The sequence below is a fragment of the Drosophila subobscura genome, chromosome J, assembly GCF_008121235.1.
Source record: "Drosophila subobscura isolate 14011-0131.10 chromosome J, UCBerk_Dsub_1.0, whole genome shotgun sequence".
NCBI classification, from domain to species: domain Eukaryota; kingdom Metazoa; phylum Arthropoda; class Insecta; order Diptera; family Drosophilidae; genus Drosophila; species Drosophila subobscura.
The window spans coordinates 5,663,532-5,685,700 of NC_048532.1; the positions used below are offsets into that span (position 1 = coordinate 5,663,532).

Sequence of the window (22,169 nt, forward strand, 5' to 3'; positions counted from 1 at the left end):
TGATGGTGTAGTGTTGAAGCAGAAGACAAAATATTGGAGCCATACGTCCCAATCAGTCTTATCAACCGATATGTATGAGCGTATGTACTCATTAAAAAGTTCTATGACTTCTTTCTATTGTTCCTACTGTCTGGTGGTGGTGCGCTGGTGACGTTATGTTTTCTATTTTTAGATATTTACATAAGTCGTTAATGATTGAATTTTTTATATTCTGTACCCATGTCCGTGATGAACGTCTTCATTGGACCGTACTTCAGAATAAATTTTTCAAAGATAGCTTTTGCTACCGTATTTGCGCTTTTATTTGATATTGGGATGGCAACTAGATATTTTGTTAAGTCACAGATTAAAGTGACTGCATATTCGTTGCCATTTTCTGATCTTGGTAATGGACCTATTGTATCCACTATCACTCTGTCAAAAGCATGTACAGGTGTATCAGTTATTGTTAATGGAGTTTTAGTATGCGTAGTTATTTTCGCTTTTTGGCATTTTGGACATTTTCGTATGTACTTGGTTATATCGCGAGTTAAACCTTTCCAGAAATAATATCTTTTGACCTTGGCCAAGGTTTTTGTTATGCCTGTATGTCCTCCTTGTATGGGATCGTCATGGTATGTAAAACAGTATAGCTTCTTTTTCTTTCTCATTATTTATTTGGGTCACCGGCTTGAGTAGCGCTACTCTTAATGATTTTAGTATCTTATTGCCCATTATTTTAAAAGATTCTATTGAAATAGTTTCAAAGATCTTATCGCTCGGTGCCATCTTGAGTTGGCTAATTTTTAGTATACCGGCTTGTAATTCAAGCCTTTGGAAGAACTGACCTAAATCGAGAATTCCATTGGTGTACATATTGCCAACATCAATTCTTGCTATAACTTTTTTTCCATGTTTTAGCAAACATTTTGAATCTGTTATTCGCAAGGTCACTACCTTTCGTACTTCGTCATTTACAATGACTTCATATACGTTGGGCTGAGAAGCTTTATTTAGAGTTTGCCTAGGCAAATCTAATTTTTCTGTTCCTGCGCAGGAATTTTTCTGTTTACTTTGGTTTCTGGTAGTGACTTTTAGTATTGTTCCTGTTTTGTGTATTTCTTGTAAATCTTTGATGGTTATTCTTGATAACGCATCTGCTACATAATTATCTTTTCCCTTTAGATACTCGACTGTGAAGTCATATTCCTCTAATTCGAGCCGCATGCGTGTAAGTTTTGAGCTAGGATTGACCATTGAAAATAAGTATGTTAGTGGTCTGTGGTCCGTTTTCACTGTAAAGTGTTTTCCATAAATATATGGTCGAAAATGAGTAATTGCCCAATGAATTGCTGCTAATTCTTGTTCTGTTGTACTTTTGTTACTTTCGCCCTTGGTGAATGATCTGGACGCGTATGCAATTGGAAGTTGGAGATCTTTATGGTTTTGAGTTAAAACCGCTCCACACGCTTGCTTACTTGCATCCGTTATTATACAAAATTCTTTTGTGAAGTCTGGGTATTGTAACAAAGTTGGTTTGATGAGTTGCTCTTTTAAGTGTAAAAATGCATTTTGGCATTCATCTGACCACTCAAATGGAACATTCTTTTTACATAATCTGGTTATGTGCCGGGAATAGTCGGCGAAGTTTCTAATAAAACGTCTGTAATAATTGCAGAATGCAACGAATCTTCTAGCGCTGTCCGCGTCGTGCGGGACTGGATAATTTTTGATGACGTCATATTTCTTGTCATCTGGCAAGATTCCTTTATCAGTGCATTTATGGCCGAGAAAGGTCACTTCATGCATGAAAAATGAACATTTTTGTGGATGTAATTTTAGGTTGTGTTTCCTACATACCTCAAAAATATCTTGTAAGTTTTTGAGCATTTTTCGGAACAACCAATGACTATAAGATCGTCCATATATAGGAATGCTTGCGAAGCTTCAAGTCCAGAGAATGCAATAGTCATCATTCTCTGAAATGAATTTGGCGCTATTTTTAAACCAAATGGTAATCGCGTGAAGCGATATGAGCCATTGCTCGTTGAAAAAGACGTTATATTACGTGAACTTTCTTCTAGTTCAATTTGATGAAAACCTGACATTAAGTCAAGGCATGAGAAATATTTTGCTCTACCTAGTTGATCCAAAATGTCATCAATTCTAGGTAGTGGGAATTTATCTGACAAGAGTTTCTTATTTATTTGACGATAGTCAACTACTAATCGCCATTTCTTTTTGTTCAGTGCCCGGAAGGGCTTTTCTTTGGTACAAGTAATAGTGGGCTGTTATATTCTGATACGGACGGTTCGACTATTTTGTCGTCTATTAATTTTCCTACTTGCTTCTGGATCTCTGTAACTTGGCTATGCGGGCTTCGATAGTTTTTGATGTATACTGGTTCGTCATCCTTCAATCTCAATTTTTGTTTATAAAAATTATTTGTTGTTATTGATTCGGTGTCAAGCCCGAATATGTCACTATATTTGGAACATAATTCCGTTAATGGTTGTTTGAATGGAGCTGGAAAATTCTTTTTGAGCTGAGCTAGGACAGTTTGTTCCCTGATTTTAGAAGTTGTTTGAACTACATTGTAATTCGAAAGTGGTTCATATTTTAAATTATTTATATTAATTAATTGGTCGGTACTGGTCGTATTCAGTAATCGGACAAACGCATTTTGCGTGGTTGCAACTGTGTTTGCAACAAAAATACCAGTTTGGATTTCCTGGTTTGGAATTAGAACATTATCTTCACTTGAAGTTAGTTCTATTTTTCGAATAACTTGTGATCTTGCTGGTAGAAGTATTGTATTGTTACCAGAACTGTATGTTATTGGAACATAAATGTGAATGTTTATATTGTTTGGTCGTATTATAAACCAGTCTTCTGAAGGTTTTAGATCAATTTGACAATTTAATGCTTTTATAAAATCAATCCCTATTATTCCATCACATGGGATTGCGAAATTTTTGTTTACTAAATGGAAATTGTGAGGAATTATGTATTTATCTGTCTGTAGCTCTATTGGTGCAAGGCCTAGGGATTTTATAATACCTTCACCTATGCCTTGAATATCTATTTTACTATATATTTGTATGTCGTTGAAGACATCTGAAGTTTCTTTTATTAGCGATATGTTCGCTCCTGTATCTACTAGGAATGTTAGATGTTTTCCTGTATTGGCATTGTTAAATGACACGAAAATGTTAAGATTGAGATTGATGGTTTGAACCTTTGCTTTTAATAGTTTGGAGTATCTAAAGGAGTTTGGGAGTTTCCCGAAGCCGTCTGGGTAACACGGACATTATTGTTGTGTCCTCTGTTCCCATTTCTGACGTAGTTTTGGTTGTTATGGGATGTGCCGTTACCACGGTTATTTCCTCTATAATTACCACGACCTCTATAATTATTTGGCTGATAATTGTTATTGTAATTGAAGTTCCTGTTTGAATTGCTGTTATTGTAGTAACCACGACCATTTTCTCTACCTCGATAGTTACTTCGGTAGTTACTACCGCGATAAGCTTGTCCTCTACGCGTGTACAATATTGAATTAGCATTGCCAGTCATCTCAGTACTACATTGTATATACTTTGCGACGGCGTCGTTCATGGTCGTAAAGTTACCTGCTTCTAAAATGGTTTTTAGTTTACCATGCTCACAATTTTTAAAAATTGTGCTAATGGCTTCTTTTGTACTGAATTTATCGGCATGTTCGGCTGGTAGTCCTTCATCGATGTACGAAGCTTCAAGTAGCTTTCGCAAATTATCGATTTCTGTGGTAAATTGGGTTGCAGTATTTCCTTTTTGGCATACTTTTGCCAATTTTGCTTTGACTACGTCAGACGTTTCACCGACTATAGTGTCTTGTAATTTCTTTATAATTTCATTTATTGTTGTAAGTTCTTGAACTTTGTACAGTGTTGATCCTATAATCTTTGATTTTATTACTTCGATTGCTAAAGATTCATAAGGGCCTTTTGTTAGGTTAACTAATTTAATCGCTGTTATGAATCGCTGCAAATGAAGTTTTTGTCCGTTAAATTCAGGTATGGCGTGCGAAATATCTTTGATATATGCCCGTTGGGCAATTGTGTCGTCTGCCATTCTGATGTGTTTTTGTTCTATCACACTATTCAGTGAATCGGAATCAGACAATTCTTGATCTTGATATTGTGGTACTGTTAATACAGCTTGGATCGTTAGATCGTGTAGATCTTTTCTTCCACTTCTGTTTCTTGATCAATTGATTCAACTTCTCGGTCAAGTTCTTGAGTTTGACTTGTTCCGGGTTGTTCTATGTCTATTGTCAATGGAGTATTCAAAACTGTTGGAATTGAAATATCCAAATTGAATTTCCTTTGAATCGATATCAAATTTGATCGAAGTCTGATCAAAAAATTTTGATACCTGCGACCAATTTTGTTCTTTTATGCGTTCTCTATTTTCATGTATTAGTGTACGTGCCTCGTTGAAACACTCAACTAATATGGTCGCATGCCTATTCACTGTAGCTCTTAGGATTGTCCTATTATTTTGTGTAAGTGATTTGTATGATTTGTCAAATCTACTTTTATTTTCTTCTAATGATTTGTAAATTTCCTGCCATTCCATTCTTGGTTTTAAGTTTTAAATATTGCAAAGTCAATTACTCTGCCCAGTATCGAATGTTCATTTATTACTGATTTTACTACAATACCTGGAATGGTAGTTAACACAATTGCTTTTTGTGTTTTTGAACAGTCTATTAAGGCCGAAAATTCTAAATGAAATGTACTCATGTACATATATTCGAGCTCTAATATGCTCCTTGGGGTCGTTGAGACCAATTGTAAAATTCTGTTTTTAAAATTTGGGTCCCTGTTATAAACATTCCTAATTGCGTTTAGAGTTGTCATTTTATTTTTCCTTTTCAAATTCTATATTTTGTCCAAATCATTAGCCTTACTCAAATATTTCTTTTTTAAGGCATTTATTGTGCAGCTTATAAATTTTGAAAAAGACGTTAGCACACAAAATAACAACAATTATTATCAACAGGGTATTAGTAAAGCCTAAATCAATTTCTTTTGATTCTACTTTATTAATTACATTTGCAGTGGAATCCACTGTCTTGGTGTCTACTAAACCCATGTTGGTGACAATCCCTGTTTCTCTATGAAAAAGTATGCCATTTATATATGGCTTATTTTTGGTGTCATTTCCTAACTTACTTATAGTATTGTCTTTCATTCATATTAGTTTTTGAGATGCTTTAAAATATTTTTTTTTTTTTTTTTTTTTATTCAATATCAAATCAAATTTCAAATCCAATTTCAAAAAAAAATGTAAAATTTTGAAAAAAAAAAACTAATTTTTGAAAATATGAAGATAGAGTGTTAGGGCATAGGGCTGATTTACATTGGTTTTTTCAGTCCTATGTTTTTAGTGAAAGCCTAACAGATATTAGTAGTTTACAAGCAGCGTGTTACGCATCGACTTGTGGGTAGAAGTTTAAATTATTGGCAATTCAGGCATTGGCAAAATGCAGCCTTTATTGCGTTACTTTGCATCGCAAAGTTTGTTGTTGAGTTCCTCCAGTTGGGTTTTCAATTTTTCCTGGTCCTCGTTGATTTTTTCTGTCCGTAGTAGGTCTTTGACCAACCTACGTTCCCGGAGCAGTTTAATTCGCTTCCCTCCCCGCTTCTTCTTTGGCTTGGGCTGTTGCGGCTGTTGGCGTGCCCGGTACTCAGCTATTGTGAGTGGGCGTGGTCCATCGGTTGGACAAGCCTCCAGAGCCTCCTGTAGGCTTGGCTTGTCCCTTTGCTCGAGGGGAGCAGCGTTTATTAAATCTGATTCCAGATTGGCATCCACCGGTGGCGTAAGGGGCGTTAGGCCTCTCACGCGAATTTATTTTTCGGCTGCTGATGTCCTGGGCCTCTGGGCTCAGGCGGTTCCGGTGCCGGTCATCGCACAGGTATTCGTCGTACGCTCTATGTAGCGCTGTCGGTGCCTTTTCAGGTCTTTATCTTCTTTTATGTCAGCACGCTTCTTGTTTAATTTTTTTTTTTTTTTTTTTTAAAATCCAGTAATTTATTAGAGGCAATTTAAACGTGAAATTTGGATACGCAGGATTATTTTTGGGTCTCACTGTTCACGGTCATTTGGAAGTGTATTTTAAATGCACATTTTCTTTTGTTTTTATTGGAAAACCGTTTTTGCAGAATTATTTTTTTTTTCGTCCTGTCACGGTCGCCATGTAAATATAACTTCCGGAGATAGGGATTTTAAAGAAAAGACATCCGTCATTTCTGATATAATTTTATTGAATGATCTTTTGTATGTTTCTTAAATTCTACTTGGCTGAGGGCCAGCGTAGCTGCGCCGCCAGCAACGCCGGCAGCGGAGCGGCCGCCTTTATATGTTTGTTATATATGCCCAGCGCTGTTGATAGCGGGGGGCGCGAGGGGAAGATCCACATGCTTGTGTGGATCATATTCAAGTGCCGTCGGCTATGCTATACATGCCGACGCTGCACTAATGTAGTACCAGGCATATATGTGTGATCGTATTTCGTCGCACTGAATATGCCTGGGAATGTTTATTGCATAAACACTGCAACAAAGTGTTACAGTGTGTTCCCTTTTAAGTACTCTTGGTACAGTGGGTATTGGCTATATATATGCATACTACAATACTGTAAAAAAGGGCAACAGCAGCAGCAGCGCAAAAACCATTACCATCGACACCCACACACAGAATACGATGTGATACCTGCATAGAATCCGAGGGTATTGATTTCATGACTATACTATAAAATATGCCACTGACTAGGTGCAGTGAAATGGGAAGCGGTGCTAGGAGTGCGGTGTAATTTATCTCGCCATGGTGGTAAAAGTAAAACCTCTGATTGGATTTTTTTCGATGGCCTCTTTTTTTCGCGTGCCACAAATTTTCTACAATTTTCCTTTCCTCAAAAGTTGATGTGCAGCACCACAGTCGCCTAACAGTTTTTTCGTGTCACATTTTAATATTTTTTCGGCCTTTAGAATGTGTTTTTTTGTGTGTGACAAAAGCTTACATTTTATGTGCCTTAGTTATAAAATGTTAAAGCAGAATAAAATATTTTTTTAATAATTTTACAGCAGAAGGGATATCAATTTTGAACGTTATAAATGTTAAACAAAATAAATCCCTTTTATGCGCTTCAAGCGAACCCGTTTACGGTGAACAAATTAAATTTAAATGAATTCTACACACTAAAAATACTCAAAAACCTTGTCATCTGCTTAAACCATTTAAATGAATCAATATTTTGCTAGCCAATTATATGAAGTGCCATTCCAACATTATTATTGTTGTTTTTGTGAGTTGATGAGAAGACTAGTTCCATGGAGGCATGCTATGTAAATAATTCCCCATAAATGTTTATGTATTATGTAAGCTCTAAGCTTTGGAAGCAGCCTCTTGGTCGCATTGCCGGCGCCTGTTTACGCCCACACGCACACAAAATCGCCATCCAAAATACTCGTTTAGCCTAATTAAGAACCAATGCTCTTTGCATTATTTATGGGTCCCAAGCTCTCTGTTTCAGATCGAGCACTAAGGCTCCGGCGCCTAAGAGCAAACTGAAATTAATTTGACCAACACATGGCTACACATGTAGTATGTGGTGGTACTCGACGCTTATCCGAAAATTGTATCCATAACATTTTTGGGGAGAGGGCAGCGTTATTGTGCTCTTGTTTCTGGCCATCAGTGTCGAAATTAAAAAATTCCACAAAATGTTTCGAGCGCTCTGCGCGGCAATTACGCGGCAACGAAACCTAAACAGTTTTTGGGGTTGTGTAATCTTTGTCATGTGTCGCCGCCAGTCAACGGGAGTTCAGGTCGCCCCACCTCCGCCGTTCAGCTCTAGGGTTCCATTCAGCCTAGTGTTCAGTCCGAAAAGGCAGGGATTCCTATTCCCATGGCCATTTTAGCCGTTTCGGTGGCTCCCAATTGTGTGACAAATTGTCTACAATTCCATGCCACTGTCAATGGCATTTTTGGATGGGGATCTCTTTTTTGCTGGTGTAGCATTGGCCCTTGGAAATGTTATATTCGAGCGATGGCCTCACAAAGTGTCAGGGAGAGCATTTTCTGCATTAAAATTGAAAATCATTTGAGTGACTAAAATTAAAAGCTTTACGATTCCTGCTTATAATATTTATACCTTATATATTTTTGTATAATTTTGCATATATTTTCAATATATTTGTTGTTTCATTCAAGGGTATTTTTGTCGTTACTCTTATGACATGTCAAACAATTTATTTCAAAAAAAAAAGTGTGTGTGTGTGTGTCGTTTTTGGTAGGGACGCATGTCATATGCTACCCAAAATGGAACGCTTTTGTGTAATTTACATTTGAATGTGCTTTGTTTGCTAACTGAGTAAACATTTCCCTGGCACAGACACACACTTCGAATATGGGCACACAATGTGCATAATTTTCACATATTTGACTTGAAGCTCTTCGATTTTTGTGTGGGCGAAATCTGTGGAATGTGGGGGATGTGCTGTGTGTGATGTGTGGGTCAGAGATATTGTAAAATGTGTGTGTGTGGGGAAGGGAAAAGCCTTAAATCAAACAAAAACTACTCACCCGACATATCCCAAATATCAATACAATGCTCAGCAATATCATGGACATTTGTGTGCCAATTATGGCAAAATATGCTATTTGTACACCTGCAAAAATAAACAAAGAAAACAATTTCAGTTAAGTAAATGGGCAATAAAGATATTGGAAGCTAAATGAAAATGAATGCGTTGTGGCAATTTGAATTTACTTGGCATTATTTCTAAGTAAATTCCCTTTCGAATAAGCTTTAAATTTCTTTAAATTATCTACTCGGAATGCTCATATTTAAAGCGCTCTATTTGTTTAATGAAATATAATGCCACCACATCATATATAAGCAAAGCTTTGTGCATGCGCCGACTGGTAGCCTCATCTACAATTAATTTATTAAAATGACTTTATTTATTATGTGGCCACAGTTTCCATTTTTGGGTTTATTGTCGCTTTGGGTGTGTGGCGGCATCTGAGGCCAATGTGTGTGGTGTCGTCCATCAAAGTGTTTAATTACCAATTAAATATTTTAGCAGCCTTACCATAGTAGACATCCTGCAGGTCGGCAGACTTGTGCATATTGACATTGATGCGCCAAGAGTAGATCAGCACAATCAGCAGTGATATATTCTAAGTAAAAGATAAACAAAGAGACTGAAGTTAGACCCATGTGGAAGGGAGTGCTGTGGACATGACTCGCATACGCAGTGGTGCACCCGCATATACATTTTGTTAATGGGTCATCAACATTTCAAATCTACCTCTGCCTTTTCCCGTAACTTTCTTCTTTTTTGTAAAACACGTTTTTACTTTTAAACGGGTTCTGAGGTGTCTTTGGGGGGTGGTCTTGTGAGTGGCTAATTAATCCGGGAAAATGCTTTCGTGTTGGTGCCAGTAAATAAGAGTGCAGCAAGGGTCGGGGCAAGAGAGCGAGAGCCACCCTTGATAAACAAATGCAAAATGGCGTGCTTTTAAGATACATCCATTATGTGTCGTGACTGCACTCTCAAATGTTATTTCCCACCCACACCACAGTGCACACTCCACGCTCCACACTCTAAAATCCAAGCTTATGCTAAACACGTAACGCTCACTTGCCAGATAAATACATAGATAGATAGTTACTCGTAGTGAGAGAGAGAGAGGAATTCCTGGGACTCTTGCCCGTGTAGCTGCCTGCCATAAAATGTGGCACTAATTGCTGAAGCCAAACACTTAAGTTCGCTCGCTCTCTCTCGCTCGCTCTTCTTAAACAAAAACTAATTTACTTGCCCCGCAAGGGCATTGCAATGGATATAATGTGTCTATTGTTGCCGTACACCCTCACCCTTACCCGCAGCACTTGCACTGCATTTTATACCCTCGTATTGTCTCTAGCATTGTAAGCAAAATGAATGAAAAAATGAAGCCCGTGGCACGATTTGGCCATTAACATAAATTAAAAGCCATAACGAGCATCATGTAATTGTAATTTATATGTGCCACCAGTAAGATGAAGAGTGCAAGTCTATCCATTTGGCAGGGACTCACTCACTGCACAACCCCTCGCTATTATGGGGCAATTGCACAGCAGTGTCGCCCATTGCCATGCCTCATAATGAGGTTGTGGTAAGCCATGCCACATTCAAGAATTGTTGCCGAAAAGAACTCTGCTCCAACGACACTTGTCTATTAATTACGCCACAATTAACAGGCGAACAAAACAGGACACTTTCCTGATTTCGTTTTGTTTCTGCGCCGCTCCCTGTCCAGCCCTGCCAACAGAGTTTCCACTAACGACAACATAATTATATACTTGTCCACATTGCGCATACGCCCTGTCCTGTTGCCGCTGTTCCCTCCCACTTTCCCACCCCTCAACCATCTACTTACAATTGTGTAAATTGCACTTGTTATGGCCAAATTTTTGGCATGCAACATGCGACAGCAGCGTGTGCCGCCAGTTAGCGGTCCATATGGATATAGAATGACAGACTTCATTTCTTTTTTTTATTTTTCTTTTTTCTTCTCTTTTTTTTTTCTGTCAATTTGTTCGTGGTATTTGCCCTGTGGTCTTCCTGGGCTCAGCAACAGCAGTGGTTCCAGCAGATTTTTGGGTCCGTTTCCATTACGTTGACAGCAGCACGTTGATCATTATGTGAGGTTGGGTTCTCGCTCGAATTTGTGGTGGAGGTGAAGCCTCCCATACCAAAAAAAAGCCTCCTTCCAGGTTGGCGAGCCTGAAAAAATATCCAGATAAATTGCAAAGCTTTAAAAGTGATGGCCATAAATGGTATTGTTTTGTTCCTGCTCAAATTCAATCAATCGCTAAATGGTTTTTCATATGCCACAGATTTTTTGTACATTTCTTTTATATTATTGTTTTGTGCACTTTTTGTCGAGACAATTTATTCCACTTGAATGTTTTTTGGCTCTGTAAATATATTGTGTGCACTGTATTTTGTCTGATTTTGTATGTGGCTTTTTCATTTTATTGGGCACAAATTGAGTCTGGATTTAAGCAGATTTTTGTGTCCTACATACTATTGAAATGTGCATTAAATGTGCACTTTTTGCAGAATAATTTAAGCTGCCTGACTGAGTTCTTACTGTAAATTTTAGTTTAGTTTTTTCAATGACTTTTGGCTGAGCTACAAAAATTTACGCACTGAAACTCTGGCAAAGGAAGTACCATCTATCCAAACTGAAAGTTTCAAGTCCTTTAAGATATGAGCAGTGGCAACTTTATACAGAATCAAACCCTCAAGTCTCTGCCCCAAGCTGCACAGTACATATCGTAACCACTTTAAGGCAATCGTCTCAATCATCTGGTCATCGATTTTTATGCATTTTTCCTATGCTCCCAATGCCATTACAACAGCACTCAAGTTGCTGCTGCTGCTGCTCCCACTACCCGAAGTTTTTCAACAGCAAATGTTTTCGTGTTTTCTGAACGCTTGTGGAGGGTCCATCGGACAGTCTTAACATGAGTAAGTATAACCCGCAGTCAGTCTAAAGGCGTTTTGGTAATTAATGATGGAGCAGAGCGTAGACACGCAGCGTAGTGCCACGAAGTTGTCAGTTTTTGGACAAATATCAGTGGGATGGCCTGTCCGAAAGTTCACTTAATCAACGCCAAAACAAATCTCAAAGATGTTTTCAATTAGGTTGGTGCTTAACTCATTACATAGAAGCAGCCACAAAGACGGGGAGAAATCTTCTGCCTATGATTGATGGCTCAAAGAGAGCAGAGACAGGAGCAGTCGAGGGAGCAGGAGCAGTTGCTGGTAAAGGAGCGGCAGAGAACGTAATGCCTAGCCCTTTTTAATTGACCTCAAAAAGAAAAGAACTGACAGAAAATTATTAGACTCGGGCCCGCATTTTAGTTCGTGTAAACACACACATACACAGAGAGAGTGAGAGTGGAGGACTACTTGGCAAGGACACGGGCGCCTAATGCTCTGCTGAGCATATTGAATGGATAACCCATACAGACAGAGACACACAGAGCCACAGTCGTATGGGAACAGCCCTTCCTATAGCTGGTTCGGATTGTAAAATGTTTACAGTGTCATAAAATATCAGTAACAAATGGGAAACCAGAAGCACAGAAGCGCACAACAGACCCACACACTCGTACTCGCAAGAGTCAAAAAAGCAAAGGCCAAAAGAAAATTGTTAGACAAATAGCACAGCGGCAGAGAACAATGGTGGAAATAAAGCGTGGGGGAAAAAAGCAAAAAAACTCAAGGCAATGCATATCCTTGGACGTGTACACTGAACTGAATTGAGGCATCTAAAAGCTAAAAAGTTCCCTGGCTTATACTCGCAGCTGCAACAAAGATATAAACCAAACGTATGCAGATTCCATACAACTATCAATGTGCATTGAAATGTTTACCTACTTTCCAATACACGTTGCAAGTGCGCTTATAAAGCCATTAGCTGCTGAGCTTTGTGCCACGATCCTGTCATTAGATCGTTTCCCAATCATTTGGTAATGCCACCGAAAGCGTTCTATGCATTTTGAAAGGATTTCTTATGCATTTGAAAGGCATTGGCCGGGAGTTAAGTGGGTGCACGGGGGCACGCATATTGCCAACATCAAGTGATTTTCATATCACCACCACCACACCGACCTCCTACACCCACCCATCAACACATCTCGCTCCAAGGGGGGACGCACACACACATCCGTGACACAATGAAAATCAATAAAAAAATATCGCATTACGCTCCCAGCTTTGTTTCGGTGGATTTTTTTGTACGTTATGTGCACGTGTGTGTGTGTGTGTGTGTGTGTGTGTGTCTTTCTGCTCCATTGTTTTTTTTGTGTCGATTTTGGCGTATGATTGATTTGGGGGCACACGCAACGTAAAGCCTAGGCATGGAAAATGTTGCATAACCAGATGACAGACACACACACAAGTGCACTGGGTGACAGCAGCTGTGGCAGGGTGAGCAGCAGTGAGCTCGAAATGCTAGTCAACAAATTCAATTCAATAAGCGTCTCACATCATATTTAAGTTTTTTTTTTTTTTTTTTTTTTTGCTCTGCCCGATTTAAAAAGGAATTCTTTTTGTCCCCAACTGTGTTACGGAATGAAACGCCTGTGCAAGGAGAGCTCTGGCATACATAAGCCTCTCAGACGAAAAGAGCCTATGCTCCGGCATTGACATGCATACATATGAATGTATGTACATGTGTATGGAAATGTCTGCTTCGCCTGTTGGCTTCTCTCTAAGCGCATTACCAGGTAGGCTGCCATTTGAGCACTGAAATGTTTTATGGAGTGGTATGGTCCATATGTTGTTTATTATAATACTATAATTTAGGCATAATTGAGGGTTTGTGTGGCAGGTAATTTCCTTTTAATTTGAATGCAGGAATTTCAGGAAATTAATGGAAGAGCGGTATCGTAGCAGTTTGCAGTTGGAAAAGTCTTCTTATTTATTCATTGCTTTCAATGCTGATTAAATATTGCACAACAATTTAGTTCGTTTTCTTCTACTTTCTTATCTTTTGATCTCCGCAGCCAGCTCGAGGGAACCCGCAATGATCTCATGCTACAGCAAAACTTTAGCAGACAGAGCGGGATAGCGCGAGAAAGAGAGACGAACTGCAGAGCAGCACCGTACAGCGAAGAGACAGACAGAGCACATGTGCTTGTGGGTGAGTGCATGTTCGTGCATGTTCGTGCATGAGAGATAAGCATATTATTGTTTTATTTTTAGCTCAAGCATCAGCAGACTCTTCGCATTGAGTATTTTTTATGCTACGACAACTTTTGATCAATATTTGTTCAAATTATTCATGTCTTTCTCAGAGTTCCCTTTACTGCCATGTGCCTTACTGATTTTTATTAAACCTCATCTCATTCTTCTTCTGTTCCCCCAATTATGCCCCTCCTCATTTCACCCTGTTTAAGCCTACTCCCAGATTGATCTCTCCACCTACCCCACACATTAAACTTCTTGTGGAATGACCCAAAACAGCAGCCGCCAGCACTGACTTCACTTGACTCCATTCCATTTGAGTATTTTGGGTTGTAAATCTGTGGCCATATATTTTCGGATGTCATATTTCGGTGCGGATGCGACACGCCCGCCCGCCAAACGGATGCCACAGTTAATTGCACATTGGGCCCGGGTTAGGTTGAGATAATCGTCACATAAAGACATTTCATGGCTGCTGCTGGGTTGGGCCGAAAACATAACCGGAGGGGCAGTTGGGCGGCACTGGCACTAATAGAAGGAGACTTTTCTCACACCCAAAAGCGCTCGGACCGGAGCAGGCGCCAAGCCTAAGGATAATATTTGCTTAACAAACATTAAAGTTGTTTTCGCCTTTGTTTCCATTCCGTTTATTTGGCTAATTTATGCTACGCCTTATTGCTTGTTTTGTCGACACGCCGCAGCAGCAAAGTAATGTTACGACTTGGCCAAAACTCTTGGCCTACTGCTATTGGGGGTTGGGGAGAGTACCAGAGTGTGTGTGTTGTATGATTGTTTGAATGCTGATTTCTGTGGCCCTCTTTTGCCTTTGTCTTTGGTCTCCCTCTCATTATGATTCATTGTTGGTTGCTGGAGTCAAAAGGTAGAGCACGACTGTGAAGATTTATTGGCCTGTGCCCCCATGATAATGAAGTTCTTTAGTCGAGTTAATGTTTCAGCATTTAGCCGAGGAATGCTCAAAGCTGGCCGTGTCAGCGGTTTGCGCCCGAGTGGATAGGGGGAGGCAAAAGATTAGAAAACTCTTTGGGTTTTTGGCATCGCAGTATGAAAAGGAATTTGCTAAGACGAAGGATTAGTTCTCTGGCAATGGACAGGAATTCGTAAGGCTGTTTCTCGATATCGCAACAGCAATATTTACCCAACTAAAGGGCAACCCACTTCAATGGCAAGTAAGTCATCAATTTCCACAGCCTGGAAATACAGTTTTCATTTCCGGGGAAAAGCTTAGCCCTCCCCGCGCACAACTACGCACACCCGAGCCACTGTGTCCTTTCAATTTTGCTCGGGTTTGACTGTCCTCTGGCCTGTAATTGAAGTTTTCTGTTTGTTTTTCCTGCACCCGAAAGCCCTACACAAAAGAACTGTCATAAGGAGCTCGCCAGTTGATTATTACTTATAGACTTACAGTCCCCGCCGTCACTGTAAACACTGCACACTGGACTCTGGACATTGGACTCTCCGCAGCTGCAAATTACTATTTGAAAGCCGGAGGCCAAGGGCAAATCACAGAAGAGCAGAGCAAAGCAAGGATGAGCAAAGCAAATGTGAGGGAAAATTGTAACTTTAAAGTCCAACAGTAAACAAAAATATGAAATACAAAACGCAAACAGTCAGACCCAAACCAGTTAGTTACAATATAGCCACAAATAGTGGTAAAATTATTTACCAAAAAGCCAGCGGACATATCTCCTGATATTATTGGCTTCATTTTGATATGTGTATTTGGACACTCCGTATTTATGTACAATATTCGAAATTAAAGCGAAAATTAAATTGAAGGCAGAGATGCGGACAAGGATGAGACAGGGCCGGGAAAGTGAAATGAAATGGAATGGAATGGATGCCCAGGATTAATATATAAAAAGCTTGAGGGCTTAGATGCTCAGATATGGCTGAAGGCTGGCTCAGGGAAATGGGCCAGAAAAATGACAGAAAAACAGCCGGAGAGAGACCAACAGCGTAATGGGAAAGAAAATTGCTTGGTTTTGCTTTGGCCCCACAAATACAAAAATATTTGCTTTAGATTAGCAGAGATTTTGCTATGTAAAGTAAATTAAAAGATTTCGCGTCTAGCAGCAATAATCCAAATTAATTTCCCCATGACTTTGCAGAACATAAATTGTTTAAAAAAAATGACACACACATTTTTTAAGATCCATTAAAAGTAAACTCAAAACTCTATCCTGTAATACAGATGAGCCGAAAAATACTTTTCATCAGCTTAAATGCTGATTTATGTCAGCCACAGAACCACCGACAAAAAAAAGGGCCAACAGTTGTGGGCCAACGTGGAAACCTCGGATCAGGGGAGCAGCCGTGAAACTTCTTGTGGCTGCATGGATGTCTGGCTTCCTGGATGGGCTTTCGTGCTTGTTTCTCGTCTCATCTGAGCTTAGATAAACAGGCATAAATCGTAGAATGCGTGCTCCATAAAGGTCTTTTGATTAAATGAAACCATTTATTAAAGGAGGTAAAGACAATGTCATGACACCTTCCTAGAAACACTCTGAACTGCGCATTTGCTTTCAGTTTGGGGCTGAAAACAATTTCTTTAAAAGTCTCCAAGCACACACGAGCCAAGTTATGATGTGGCACGTTAGGCGCCAGGCCCCCAGACAGTAGCCACAGCCCCACGCAGCCGTCCCTCTTCAGATTTCACCTCGCGAAGGGCAAGTAAACACAAACAAATTTTTAAATTTGTTAACACGGCAAACGGCAGCGAAAGTGAAAGCAAAAGTTGGCAAAAATGAAGCCAACAACGCGCAACGAAACCACTTGGCAAATGGGACTGACGGTAGACGTTGCTCTTCGCCCTTGCACGCACCCTCGATTAGGTGATGGGGGATGAAAAGGGGTTGGGTTGGGCTGGGTTGGTTGCTTTGCTACGGCTTGGGTAACCGGAAATCCGACAATTTTGAATGAATTTTGTTCACATGAGCCAAACATGTAGTCGGAAGTCGTCGTAGAGAGTCAGAGATTCTTGGTATGAAATTCAGCGTAAAAAAAATTCTCCAAAAGGATATTTTTGCAGACAGCGTAAGCGATGCATAAATCTGTAACAATGCGAGCATTGCATGCACTGGAAGAAAAATGGATTAGTAAAAGGATCATGCCCAAATGTTCACTATATTTAAATCAGAGTCCAACTATTTGATTCTCATGGCCTATCACAATTCTAAAAAATTAATTTCAACCTGAATAAATGTTTAAAAACTTTTTAGACCAGCTAAAAAATCGTATGAATTTCTGTTGCATTTCCTCTCAAGTTGATTGCTACAAAAATTGCTGGCATTTTCTTATATATCACAACAGCTATAAACGACAACAAAAAATATGTGTAATTTGTTTGGAGCACTTGTGATTAGGCACACGCCCCGCAGGCCCCTCGTCAGCGGGTTACGCAAGGGCCGCCCCACATGGGCGTTTAATGGCACACTCGACGTATGCGTATGCGTATACGTAATATGCCTGGCTCATATGTGCCACGAATGGAGGTACATTCAGCAGCATATTTGCATAATTTGCTTGGGAGCCGAGCACATTGCTATCATTTAGACCAGGCCAGGATGTCATGATGCCAGGCTGTCTGAGTTACTAAATTGCGCATACGCCACATACGCCGCAACCAAGACGTTTGTGCGTGTGAGTGCGTCTTGTATTGTGGGTTTTTCTGTGGCTCTCTATACGAAAGAAGGTAAGAGGCATTGTTAGCCGGGGCCAGACAAATTGAGCGCGACAACAAATGGCCAGACTGAGTGCTTAAGAGCAACAGGTATACGGATAATATAATATGGCTGTCATTTTTGGAAATGTTTAGGTCTCTTTTTTTTATTTTGAGAGCTCCTAGAGACAGTGTCCTTAACCCCTCCCTTTTTAATTAAATTTCTTTGTTTACTTATGGCTGGGGGTTTTGTCTAAAAAGCAACTTGAGCTACAAATTTGTTTACTTAAACCTCAAAAAGCGGCAAAACAAAAAGACAGCTGAAAAAGAAAACTACAAAAAAAAAATATAAAAACTTTGAAACAACACAAAAAAGTTTATCAGAAACAGAGTCTCAGGCCGAGCCTAAGAGCCAAAATAATTTGCCACACACAAAACTAAAGGATGACAACGGCAAGGACATCTCAGGCGCATGGAACTGTCAACTGATGTCGCCTAACAGCCCTCAGACCCTCAGTCCATCTTGTGCTTGTCTCTAAATTCCACTTTCTGTCCAACTTTTTGGGTTGGTTCCCAAATGCAAAGTTGAGCCGAGTTCAGTGGAAACTTTTTGGTAACCGCAAAAATGACTTGAAGCACTTTTTCCCTGCAAGCGCTCACAGAACCGACATATTAAAGTCCACTTAGACTAATTGCAAAAATGCAAAAAAGATGTACAAAAAAGTCAGGGTTCTTTCTTCGACTGCATAAATTGTGTTTTTGCTATAAAAAATACATTGTGTGGAGCTAAAAACCGAAAACAATTAAAGTGTGTCCCCCACACAGCTGCTCCACTCAGCGGAGTTTACTCTGCCGCTCTCGCAGGCATCCAAAATTTGACTGATTAAGTGCCTGGGAATGGAGTCAACTCCACTTTGGGTTGAGGGTTTGGGCTGCCATTCTCTCGCTTCTCTCTACTCCAGCTGCAGGCAATTGTCGTCTGCCTCAAAAAGTTTTCTCAGTTTTGCCCCAGCTCTGCTCTCTGCTCGTGCCCCCTTCTATCGTTTGTTGTTTTATGTGGGCCACGTGTTGTTCACTTGACTGTTTTTAGCATCGTTGTTTTGCTTTTATATTTGTTACTTTTCTTGTTCTTGTTTCTGCTTTATACACTGTACAGGCAAAAGGGTATGGAAATTTGAAAGAGAAGTTTGTCTTAGAAATTATTTTTGAACCGTTTAACCATTCCACAATAAAATATCTAGCTTTGGGTTGGAATTTGGTTATACTTTACAATAGATATACCATTTAAATCTTAAGCTGTTTATCTGCCCAACTCACGATCCACCAAGCTGCCAAAGGAAATAACCATATTTTCATACAAAACAACTTCCATCCATTAGGGTATTTAAGGACGTGGTATCCCAAGGATGGCCTTCCACTCGCCTTTTCTGTTGATGGCCAACGCCACTTTTTTAGCTGCTAAAGACATTTCGTTGTATTTGACGTCTTCTTTTGATGTTGCCGTGAAACAATTGCGGCCTGAAAACGTTGCTTTCTATTATTTTGTAGTTCTTGTTGGTCTTTTGGCTGGCTTTCCATCTGGTTTGATGACCTTGGCCAGTGCTGTGGGCGCAGTGTTTTATGGCCAGTCGGCCAGCAAATCTGGCAGAAGGAGATTGACGGCCAGACTTTCCTCTCCTTTGAAATGGAAATGACCGGCTGCTGTTCTCGGAAATAAATTATTTCGGCATACGTAATGAAGCATTCGCATTGATGTTTCTGCGAAAAGCAATATTATTGATGGATCAAGTTGCAGAGCGAATTTAAGAGTAGTAATAAAGGAGATGCAAGTGGATTATGGCCTGAAAGCTGATAAGGAGTAGTGGTTCTAAATAGGAGGTTCGAAGATATTGTAACAGAGATTTAGTGGCTTAACAATGCCTTGGATTTCCAGCAATAGTATGAGCTTCAGACCATACTGGAGTGATTCGAAATTTGCTGTCCCCAGTTAAATAAAAGAAGATTCTGAAAATGGTCAACTGACTTACGAGTAGCTTGAATAAGATTTGATTAGTTAGGCTTTGGCAAATCCTGGAATTTTGTCAGCCTTCGCACACATTTTTCAACCTACTTTATTACGACAAGGCATACGCCTACTCGACCCTTTTGAGTCTTAATTAATCCCAAAGCTCTTCAGCACTGTTTGGCGCACTGTTGTTGACCCCAGACCCCGGCCGCCGTCACTCGTCTTAGACCTTTTTGATTTCACTCTTCAGAGCTGAAGAGCCACTCAATCGTTGATGGAGGGAGGCTGGTCTCGTCTCTCGTATCTCGTCTGTGTCGTCTTTCGATTGAGTGCGGCACCCAAAAAAAGCGAAGAATTTGCATATTTTATTAAATTCCCTCACAAATATCCAATCAATAATGTAGTATGCCATTCGGCGTATCCGGCTATATGGTCCGGATATTCCCCGCTCCTCCCCACTGGTCCACGCTCTGGCCCTCTGACGTTCTTCCGCTTTGTGAGCGGACCAAAGCCGTGGCAAATTAAGTATGCATACGTATTCAAATGGCTCACAAGCCGAAATATACACACAGAGAGAGATATTACGGTACGGTAGGGGGCGGAGGGTGTCCATACCCTGGAGAGAGATTTTTGGTTTTTTCCAGTTCCTCACCTCCAAGTCCCGCTCCGCCCCTCCCGCTCCGTCTGTCCTCTCTGTGGTTGAAGGCAAATCATTAAAGACGTCGATTTCTTTGCTCCCGCTGTCTGGGTACTGGCCTCTGGATTTTCCCTTTGTTTTTGTCGCCACGAATGAATTTTTTGGCATTCTATCGATGGGTTAGACGGGGGCTGGTGTCTGGCAGGGGTGGAGGGGTGTTTTGCGATGCAAATGAAGACAAACAAAATACCGCAAAGATTATGCCTGGCATAAAAATAAATTAATGGCCATTGCGTGTGAGTGTGTGTGGCTTTTGGGGGTCGGAAACAACTACAAGGACACAGTAATGCCCATTGCGGGGTCCTGGTCTCGGTCCTTTTGGGTCACCATTTCCTTCCTTTAGCTTTGTTCTTTATAATTTACTATGCGTAATTTCCTCGGCTGCTGCTTTCATGCGTAAATATTTAATTTCCTTAATTTTGTAGGACTCTATTCACGCGCTCACCCGCCCTCTCTCCCTCTCCTTTTTGGCTAGCTTTTTATTTCATTATTTATTGTTTAGCATTTCATCGCCAAGGCTTTCATGTTTATGGCTCTTTGTGTGTGTGTGTGTGCCACATGCCGAGGCGTATGCGCAACGTTCATATAACCGGACTCCAGTTGGTCGAATTTTAGTGTCGAAAGTTAAGATCCTTTCAGTTTATCTATATAGTTATCGCACACTATGTGCTCTTTTTTAGTGTTTTCTAAGGGTGTAAAAATAAGAGTCAAGTAGTCATTGGAGTGCTGACAAGGATTTAAGGATGGGGATGCAAAAAGCTAAAAATTATTGCTGGTTTGTGGCAGCTACATAGATATGATAGCTTAAATAAAATGGAACCATAAATATTTTCAATAGAAAATGCAAAGAATTTCTTTCATTTCTGCAATCCTTAGCATTGTTTCCATCTGCACTGAAAATCTCAAATAAAGAAGATTTACACTTCAGTTGCAATAAAGAGAAATGAACAGAACCCAAAAGAATAAAATGAGAAACTTTTTGCATCGCTATTTTTTATTAGAGCCCCAAAGAGTGAAGAGACGCCGCCAGCTCCTAGCAAGTAACGTTTCGGCTGAGACGCTGAGCATTTTTCTTGATTTCCATTTCCATTTCTGTGCAGTTTCCTCACAGTTTTCCCGAACTAAAAACGAACCGAAAGTGAAGTAAACTCAAACGCATTGGCATCCGTTTTCGGGGTCGAAAGCGGTTTATGGCCAAAGCGAAAACTTAAATAAAGTGGAATTACTTGTTTTCTGGGCAGGGGGTAGGGAGGGGGATAATGGTGCAACGGCATGAGGCACCGTGAGGCACGGTAAGGGGCAAGGACTTAGCCGAGAGAGAGTTGACAGTTGAGTCCTGTTGCAAGGAGCACTCTGCATATTCATTTTGCGCTACTTTGTCGCCACTTGAGCCTGCCTTTGCCGGGGCCGGAGCTGCCTGTTTCAGTTCAAGTCACCGATTGACAGCACAAAACTCTCGAGTGGATGCCAGAAGTTTTGGGGTGGGTGGGATTGGGTGTAGTCCAACCCCCCCACCTTCTCTCAACAATAGTTTGAAAGCTGCTCTTTGGGCCTCCCTTGCCTTCGATTCATTTCCCACAATGGGCGGATGTTGTAATATCTTTTCGCATTATATTTCGCCTTGAATAATTCAACTAAATATTCTCATTTCCACTTATGGGCAAGTGCCAAAGATTTTCCACGGATTTCCACTGGCCATTAAAGTTTTCCATTTACTCGGTTAATTACTCTGCAAAGTTCCTGGCAAACAAAAATATTATTTTATGCCCGCTCTTTTTTTTTGTTTTGTTTTTGTGTGATATTAAGAAAAGTTTTTGGCCAAGAGGCGTGGCACGTTTTTCGGGCATGGGTGGACTTCGGGCTGTTCCACTAATGAGCCTATTGTTTGGCCAGATAAAACGTGGCTTAGCTGGGGGCCAAGCGGAACAGGAAATAACTGTTGTTGGCAAAGGGTTGAGGCAGCGCCTGGGGTGCCCAAAAACTTGTTCGTGTACGTGGGACGATTGAGAAGTT

The 22,169-nt window shown here is 40.3% G+C and overlaps 1 protein-coding gene across 1 annotated transcript in view; it reads right to left on the reverse strand.

Annotated features, from left to right (window-relative positions):
- The window catches only part of LOC117893349, a 30,071-nt gene that overhangs the window by 5,868 nt on the left and 2,034 nt on the right, over positions 1–22,169 (reverse strand). Inside the window, exons 2-4 of the mRNA XM_034799938.1 lie at positions 10,453–10,799; positions 9,123–9,210; positions 8,611–8,696 (exon numbers count right to left, since the gene is read on the reverse strand). Coding sequence (XP_034655829.1) covers positions 8,611–8,696; positions 9,123–9,210; positions 10,453–10,560 — 282 coding nt within the window. The 5' untranslated portion in view covers positions 10,561–10,799. The remainder of the gene's footprint in view (positions 1–8,610; positions 8,697–9,122; positions 9,211–10,452; positions 10,800–22,169) is intronic.